This window comes from Setaria italica, chromosome VI, assembly GCF_000263155.2.
Source record: "Setaria italica strain Yugu1 chromosome VI, Setaria_italica_v2.0, whole genome shotgun sequence".
Classification (NCBI taxonomy): domain Eukaryota; kingdom Viridiplantae; phylum Streptophyta; class Magnoliopsida; order Poales; family Poaceae; genus Setaria; species Setaria italica.
This window is the reverse complement of record NC_028455.1, coordinates 3,676,980-3,685,951: the sequence shown is the minus strand read 5'-3', so window position 1 is coordinate 3,685,951 and position 8,972 is coordinate 3,676,980. Positions and strand designations below refer to the sequence as shown.

Here is an 8,972-nt window from a genome sequence, read left to right as displayed (position 1 = left end):
TCAAACTATTTTAAGTTTGATCAAATTTACAATGAAGAGTATCAATATTTATAACACTAAATAGTATGCTATGAAAATATAATTTATAAAGAATCTAATAAAATTGGCTGGACTTCAAAGTATTGATATATTTATATATAAACTTAGTCAAATATAAAATAGTTTGACTTAGGACAGAATTAAAATGACACTCTTTGTCCTCTTTCTCTCTCTTTCCTTATTCTTGAAGTCTCACACCAAAGGCATGATGTGCTGCCAGGAGGAAGCTGATGTTGGGATGGGGGTAGCTAGCTAGTGCTGTGGCGTGGTGCGTGGAGGCCGACGAAACTCTGGTGGAAAGGTACATACATCACATTTTGGAGGATGGATTGCAATTTTTTTTCAACCATGTGACACATTTTGATTAGGATTCAGTTTTGCTATATATATAACATGTTATTTTCTCAGTTGAATTTTTTGTTTATCAATGTCTTGTAAAGTGTTGGGCGTTAGGTAGGTGGTCAAGCTACGCCTAACATTATGTGTTTGTGGATGTACCTTTCCTAGTCGATTGGATTGATGCATTGTTAAATAGAGGAGATATGATATATCAAAACAAAAGAATTTGACATATCATGCATATATAAGTTCTATGACAGCAGTTCATCTCTTGAGTTTGTCCAATTTTCATACATATACCTGAAGCCCTAAACTTATTTTATTTGAAAATGTTAGCTGGTTCTAGGCGAGATGGTGTTGGTCCGTCTTTAGACACCGCATCGTATACAAAGTAGATATGTGAGGCGAAGGTTCGGGTCTTTGGGAGGGAAGAAGGGAAGGCAGTAGTGTGCTCACAAAAATTCAGGAGCTTAAAACCTAACACTAACATCTCGTTCTTACTGGTGTTTATATCACTACAGTCTCTTCCAGAGACGACACTGAGGCCACCTTGGCTAGAAATAGAAGTTCCCCGTGCTCTAAGTTGCTAGGAAAGAAAACACCATATGCACTTTTAGCCGTATGACTTTTCTAAGCCATTCATTCCTCTCACAAGATATCTATCCAACCGATTAAAATTTTCACATACTCATGATCAGGGGTGGAACTTCCTTACGATTAGAGGGGGCCGTGGTCTAGATTATCAAATGCTCTGAAGGATAAACCTTAATTTCATCAGTTCCCTATTAGACCATGATTCTTCTAATTTGCCCCCCTGAATATCTTGCCAAGCTCCGCTACTGCTTATGATTCTCACACCTACCTATAATTTATTTCACTATTGATTTCAAGACAGATGGTGCGGATAGGCCACGTGGTCGCATGCTCCTGACTAACCCACAATTAGACAAAGAGCAAAAAGGAATTCAGAAAAGAGCAACTTTTTGGACCACAATTCCACCATTCAGTGACTATTTCTGTCGTACTCCACTAGATATGATGATAGATTGTGACAATGATGCACAGGGCACAGATCCAAGAACACCTCACACAACCTATACTGAATCACGTACACCCCACTAGAGCTTAATCAAAGTTAACCGCGCTAATCGCAATTTGGGCGACTCTGTTCTTGGTTCTTAGTCAATCTCAAGGTCATTATGAGGGTGCACGAGTCAATTCTTTACGGGCGCTAAATGGATGGATGCCCTTCGATCTTGCATGTGTGTGGCCATGCAAATGAACGCACGTCCATGGCGGCCGGACCGGGGGTCAGAGCCGGACGAAGAAGACGGCGAGCTCGGGGCCCGTGCCGCCGCCCTGGGGCGCGATCATGTACAGCGACTCCGAGTCCCGGGAGCCGATGACGTGGTCGAAGCAGCCGCGCATGTACGGCACCTCGTCGTCCGCCGCCGCCGCGTCGGGCGTCGGCGATGAGCACCTCGTCCCGGGGAGCACGCCGGCGCCCATGGACACCGCCCGCAGCGTCTCCATCACCGTGAGGTCGTCGTCCGTGGCCTCGCGCCGAACCGCGTACCCGGTCTTCTTGCCGTTGCAGAACATGGTCCACGCCGGCTCGTCCAGCAGCGGCGGCGCGTAGCGCTTCCGCCTCGCGCCGCCGCTGTCGGCGTCCGGCCCCGGGGCCGGGCGGCGCTCGGTCTCCAGGACGATGCGCGCGCCGGCCGGGTTGCCGAGCTCGCGGAGCAGCGCGTGCGTCTGGAGCGCGAGCTCGACGACGAGGCTCGGCAGGCACCGCGGCGTCTCCTGCAGCGCCAGCACGACGCGGCCCCGGCGGTGGCCGTAGAGCGTCCCCGTCACGCGCCGGCACGGCCGCGAGGCCCCCGAGAAGGACGCGCCCTTGGGCACCAGGCGGGAGCAAGAGGATGACGAGGCCGACGACGACGAGGACGCGGCGGCGCCGGCAGCCGCGACCTCGGCCGGCGTCCCGACCTGCAGCCGCCCGCACCGCGGCGTCAGCGTCGTCAGGACGGGGAGCGCGTGCCGCAGTTTCTGGAACAGCCGCGCCGGCCGGGACGCGCCGCCGTGCCGCCCCGCCCTGTGCCGCCGGGACGGCACCTCCAGCGAGTGCCCCGGCGCGCGCGCCGGCGGGTGCTGCTGCTGACCAGCGTCGTAGCTGGCGCGGCCATCGAAGGACGAGGAGGTCCGGGTGCTGTCGGCGGGTGTGGTGGCGCCGGCGGAGGGCGGGAGGCTTCGGGCGTCGTCGGCGGGGCGGCCAGGGGCGGGGTAAATGGCGCCAAAGCCCACCATTGACGCGCGCCCGACGCCGGCGACGCGGGCGAGGTGTCCGACGACCGGTCGACGCGATGGGCAGTCGTGCGAGGCGCGGTCCGGTGCGGGTGGCCCTTAGTTATCCTGTGGCGGGGAGCGCATGAGCTGGAACGGGCGGCGGCGGTTTCGGCGGTTACGCTTGTCGGGTCGTCGTGCTCCCTGGGGGTTGGACGCGCGCCACCTGGTTTCGCGGCTCTGCCATTTTGGGGCTTCTCGTTTCTCTCATGTTGCTGAGCTCAAGGAGCACGAGCTCACGAGGCGTGGGCGCGTGGCCATGGCCGCGTGCTCTGCTCGAGGGGGTGCTCCTCCTGGCTCCTGCTGCGCCGGCAGCTGCAGGCATCATTTGGGCAAGCGAAATGGAAAAATAAATTCGACAGCCATATAGGGTCTGTTTTAGCCAGCTAGAATCTGGAGCCAGGCCAACTCAAGCCTATCTAGTGCAATGCAATTTGCTCGTACTTGGTTGCTCGGTCAAAGTAAGCAAGGCTAGCACAAGATTGTGTTCGGTTGCTGTACAACATTGTTGTGATAACCTTGTGTAGAGCATAGGTGAAGTTACCATCCAGATATTTCCTCTTCTCTAATCTTGTTCAGACCATGTACCGCACCGGTGAGCTTCTCCACCGGCCGTGCGCCACCGCGCCGCGAGCTCCTCCAGCAGGCTCTCGCCGGCCGTACGCCACCGCACCGCGAGCTCCTCCTCCAGCAGGCTCCCATCGCCCGTACGCCACCGTGCCGGGAGCTCCACCAGCGTGGCCCCACCGGCCGCACGGGCGCGCAACGCTGTGCGGGCGACCACCGGCGCTGGGGACTCCGCCGGCCGTACGGACGAGCGCGCGTAGGGTTTCCGCCAGCCGTTCGGGCGCGCACCGTCGCGGGAGCCTCTGCTGGCTGTGCGCCGCCGCGCGGGCCCGGCCGGCTGGGCGAGCAAGCACCACCGCGGGGGCTCTGCTGGCCGGGCGGGGGAGCGCCGCCGCGCGGGCCCGACCAGCCGTGGGAGCGAGCGCCGTGGTGCGGGGCCGGGCCGGCTGTTCGGGCGAGCGCCGCCGCGCCGGAGCCTTGGCCGGCCTTGGGGACGAGCGCTGCGGCGCGGGGCCTCCTCCAGCCGTGGGGGTGAGTGCCGGCGTGCGGGGCCCGGCCAGCCGTGCGAGTGAGCACCGTCGCAGGGCCTCCGCCGGCCTTGGGGATGAGCGCCACCGCGCCGGGCCTCGGCCGGCCTTAGGGGCGAGCCTCGCTACGTTCATGGTCGCCGGCACCGCCTCCATACTGCTGGCAAGCGCATCCTCGGCGTCTTCTTTAGCCACCAGGTGCTAATCTCGCCCGCCTCTCCAGCGAATCAGGCTCCATGTGGCCGAATCAAGCTCCGCCGCTACTCTCTTGCCGTCTTGACATTGAGCTCCAGCGAATCGAAGCTCCATGCGGATGAATCGAACTCCCTAGCGTCTATCTCACCGTCTTGACCTCCTGAGCAGAAGTAGATGACCTTGACGGGAAGCATCTTGAGGGGTAGCGGCCTCCAGGCGAGACTCGAGCGGCGCGGGACATGGTGGTGGCGGCGCGCTTCGTGCGGACGGCGGGGCTGGTGAGACTAGGGGGTGTTTGGCAGCACTTCACTCCACGAAAAATTACTCCATTCCACCAACTCCAAAAATTTCGCAACCAAACACGTCTAGCTCCAGCAACTTCGGCTTCAGAAAAAAGGTGGAGCGGGGGGTAGATCCATGTTTTTTTGGAGTACCTCAAGAGGTGCTCCAAAAACTCCCTTTACAGACCTCCTCGTGGGGTTGGTGGGTATTTACCCACCATTGCCACTCGTTACACAAGTTACCGGTTCGCGAAACAAAAAAAAGCCTCCCGTCGCACCCCGCGCCCGCCCCTGCCTTCCATCGCGCCGCCTCTGCCTGGCGCGCCTGCCCCTGCCGCGCTGCCTGCCCCCGCCGCGCCGCCCGCCCGCCGCGTGGCCCGCCCTTGCTCGCCGCGCCCCGTGCCCGCCCCTGCCTGCTCGTGGCCTTCCTTTCCCTACCAGCAAAGGAGAAGAAAGGGAGAACTAAAGGAGACTGACAAGTGGGACCCATTCACATGGGTATAATGGACTTTACACAGCAAGATCTTCTGTTTCCGGAGTTGGATCTGTGTATTTTGCCAAACATGTGGACAACTCTAGTATTTTTTTGGAGTTGGTGGAGTGGATCTGCAATGTGGTGGAGTTGGTGGAGTGGAGCTCAAAAATTTGGAGTGGAGTGCTCCCAAACACCCCCTAGGCATTAGGGAAGTGAGGCGACGATACCTTGGGCGAGTGGCTTGTGCAGGCCTGGCTCCGCTAGTACGCGAGTGTTCTTCCCGTTTATCTGGAGACAGGCTAAGGGGTGGAGATTGCGGGCACATTTGGTTTTAGACAGAGCTTTGCCTGACCTCGCTTTGCCAGGCAAGGCTTGCCTTGCCGGCGCCGGAGAGCCGTTCCGGCTCACTTGCTGCTGAAGCAAAAACTTGCTTGCACAGCCCTATACTAGGGAGCACGTCAAGCAAACCAAAATACATTTGCTGCTCCAACTTCTGTGCAAGCAAGGCCAGGTGAGGATTGCCGCTGCATCCAAACGCACCCGGAGGGAGTATTGGTCATGAGCTAGGGAGAAGCTCTGTGAAGCTCTGTGGAGGCGAGATAAAAATTCTTAGTTCGGTTTAGAGTCCCGCAGGGGCAGACCTAGCCCATAACATGAGTGGCGACGGATGGGCCTTTGGAGCTACAAGAAAATGGCTCAAATTCCATTGAAAATTTAGACTCTGAGTGGCGGTCCGTGTCGCCACTGGGTCTACGCTGGGTCTGCTCCTGGTATCCTGTGGTAGTGTATAGATACGACAATATGTCCAATTTAGAGTCCAAGCAAAAGAAAATCAATGCAAGCTCGGAAAATGAAGAGGCACGCTGAGGGATACGCAGAAAAGAAGGGACTCTCAGTCCCTTACAATCTCCATAATTAATCTTAGTGACTCATGTATATATATGCCTTGACATTTGGAAGTAATTCACTAGAAGAAATTCAATACGCAATTAAAAGATACGTACAATTCCAAGGGATAATATCCAATTTAAATATGCAAGATAAAATAAGACAAGCTGTAGCTGCATTCAAATTCAAAATCGCAACTAAAATTCTGTAAAACCTAAGCAAACCTTGCCTAATGCATATAGCACTAGTTCTTAACCACTAATAATTATTATCTAATCTTAACCTATAAAGAACTAATTATTTAAAATTAACTAGGCCGACATGGTCGAGTTCCACTGATCCCAGCCATAACTTGCCGTCCTTCTCTGCGATGTCGCTAAGCGTGACACCCTTAGGCGCCGTCATCACCTCTTGCTCCGCGCCCTTGCTGTTGACCCGGACGCCGACGAGGTGCTCCGGAGCCGTCGCGTTGATCTTCTCCCTGTTGAGCGCGAACCAGTAGCCTCCTTTGGTGTCTCGCCTGACGTTGTCCGCGTAGCCCGGCAGGTCGGCGAGGAGCTCGTAGCGGCCAGCCTTGGCCCCCCTGATCCAGTACCTAAACGCCTGGCACGGCCCCGTGTGCGCCACCACGACGTGCGTCTGGTCGGCGCTCAGCGCGACACCGTTGGGGTACGGCAGGCCGGCCTTGAGCACGGCGACGCGCTTGGCCCGGGCGTCGTACCTGAGCAGCCGCCCCGTAGTGTCGCGGTGGATCATGATCTGCGTGTTGCGCGCGGGCGTGTAGGTGGTGCTGGAGTCGGTGAAGTAGACGTCGCCGGTGGCTTGGTCGACGTCGATGCCGTTGGTGAAGTTGAAGGGCACGCCGCCGGCCTCTACCGCCAGGACCTCGGCCTCGCCGCCGTCCGGCCCGACCTTCATCAGCCCGAGGTACGCGTCGGCGATGTACAGATCGCCGGTCTTGGCGTGGAACTGCAGGCCGAGCGGGCGGCCGCATATGCTCTCCGTGTCTTCCGGCCGCCGTGCGGGCTCCATGCAGATAGGATTGTTCTTGTAGTTGGCGTTGTACGCGAACGTGGTCCAGCCGTTGGCGTCTCCGTCCCACCGGAGAACGCGGCCATCGGAGACGCCGGCGTAGGGCCCCTGGCCTCTACGGTCGAAGGCGAGGCTCTCGGCGCCGGTGATGCCGTGGGGCAGCGGGATGCGCTCGACGGTAAGGCTTTGGATGGCGCCGTCAGGCTTCGGGACGTGGACGGTCCAGGGTGTTTGCTCCGCCGCCTCCACCTGCTTGGAGGCGCAGGACGACGATAGAAGAAGACCGACGATTAGAAGGAAACAGTAGTTGCGCGACATCGTGTCTTGACACAAAATTTTCTCGATGGATGAAGATTGCGGTTTGATGGATGGCTATATATATTGGGCGCGACGAGGCAGTTGTATCGAGTGCGGACACAGTCGCGGTGTTCTTTTTGTGTGTTTATCATGTGTAAGAGTCCATAGCGCCGCCGCCGTCGGTGGTGGTGGTGCCCTAATTGATCAGCAAATCCCCTCGATCGATCGCCCGACGAATCCACGCAACGCGACAGACGATAGAAGAGAAGACGAGCCGTGCGAAGCACGGAGCATGGCGATCCGCTCTTCTCCTCCGTCGCCCTGCAGGCACACCCCTGCTGCCGGCGTCCAGGCAGGCGGCGGAGTCCATACCGTCACTTCCGGCGACCTTCCTCCTCGTCCGCCGCCGGCGCTGCAGCTCGTAGTAGCCCGATCCCTTACACCTCCTTAATTAGCAATATGGCAGACATCAACTAATCCCTGAAACTAGCAACATCAACCTGGAGCATGAAAAATGATTAATAACCTGAGTCATCCTTTTGGCGATGGAACAATATATGCATGATTAGATTACCACCTAGCCTCATCCTTTTGACGATGGCGGGAAAGAAGGGGTTACTGTAAAACTTGAATAGGAGTTCCTCGCTGCCCTGCCCTAACGCGTCAATTAATCTGCTTTAACCAAACCATTGCAAGGAGCTCCGGTCAATAAATCTAGGCTTCTTTTTATACGCTGCTTGATGTGGAAATATTTCTTGAATAAAAATTTGCTGTGAGAATATGGATGCATTGCTAGCTGCTTGTCAGCTTCAGAGCAACATGCTGTAGTAGGTTCTACCGTACCAGCTGTTAAGTTTACCTTATTTGTCTGCAAAATTCAGGGTTGCCGCCGCATGTTTTCTGATGGGAGTACGTGCAACTGGAAGGACACAGGTGGGAGGCCACGAACCCATGTTCTTCCTGACTAAAATCTTGAGGGGACAGTTGGAAAGGTGAGTGCAAGTATTTGGAGATTTACAACCCTGCATACCCCAGCAGTTGCCGCTGTTTCTATATCTACATCTATATATGTTTGCTATGCATCCATGTGTTTTTGGTTTCAGTTTGGCCGCTGTTCATGCACTTAGTATTAATTTCTTGTGTGCAGGTTCTAGGCACTAAACCTTCCGGAAAAAGTGACCACAGTGTATAGTCTCTGCATCGTTGCTTGGCTTATCAAGACCTCTTCTGGTATCGAAGCCAAGCTGAACAAACTGGAGGAAGGTGACCGCTTGCGTCAACAGAAGAAGCAGGAGCATGCTGCTGCCTAATATAATGCGCATCATCAGCTGAAAAATAAATGTTACCCAAGTTCTACATCATGTCTATTTTTTCAGTTATGATATGGCAAAACGTTTTAGCCACTATGTTGTGTGTGTGTGAGAGAGAGAGACTTTGGGCACATGGCGCCACTGCTTGTTCGCATAGATATCGTTTGACCATGATGTCGATCTGGTGCTTCATCCGATGCTATCTATGTATTCAGTGTGTGATCGATTAACTTATGTTAAAGGTAATGCTTGCTTCATGGTTTGTATATGAGTTGCCACCTGTGTTTTTTTATATGATACTAGTGTATAGCTTCTCGCCAAAGACCAAACTGACGCAATCGCTGTGCATGTTTTCTCACTATATACACACCAGCCATTGCTGCATTTGATTACCTATGCACATTCGGGAGCTCTGGTGTTTTCCTTGATTTGGGGTCACGATTACTTCTGCGTCTGTCGAGGTGAATCTTGTTCCTTCCAAACAGCATGAAGATCGTCGTGACCCATTTAGTTTCTTTTTATTGTTCCTGGTAACAATTTCACACACAAAAAATTCTGCTCCTGGAAGGTTTGTCTGAATTGAAGGCCAGCAGCCAGTAGGGATGGGAACGGTGGCGCTGACACCAGCGATCAACACAGTTAAAGCTGGAGCGCATCAGCTGATGATCGCAGATAAATG

At 55.1% G+C, this 8,972-nt stretch overlaps 2 protein-coding genes across 2 annotated transcripts; both read right to left on the bottom strand.

Annotated features, from left to right (window-relative positions):
* Nucleotides 1-1,339: 1,339 nt before the first annotated feature.
* LOC101773968 (protein MIZU-KUSSEI 1) lies at nt 1,340-3,450 on the bottom strand. Its single transcript, XM_004972678.3, has one exon. It carries the CDS (start codon nt 2,683-2,685, stop codon nt 1,690-1,692), a length of 996 nt encoding a protein of 331 aa, XP_004972735.1. The 5' UTR covers nt 2,686-3,450; the 3' UTR covers nt 1,340-1,689.
* A 2,501-nt stretch (nt 3,451-5,951) lies between these two features.
* LOC101763719 (protein STRICTOSIDINE SYNTHASE-LIKE 10) lies at nt 5,952-7,004 on the bottom strand. The gene has a single exon (XM_004974337.1). The coding sequence runs from the start codon at nt 7,002-7,004 to the stop codon at nt 5,952-5,954; it is 1,053 nt and encodes a 350-aa protein (XP_004974394.1).
* Nucleotides 7,005-8,972: the final 1,968 nt, after the last annotated feature.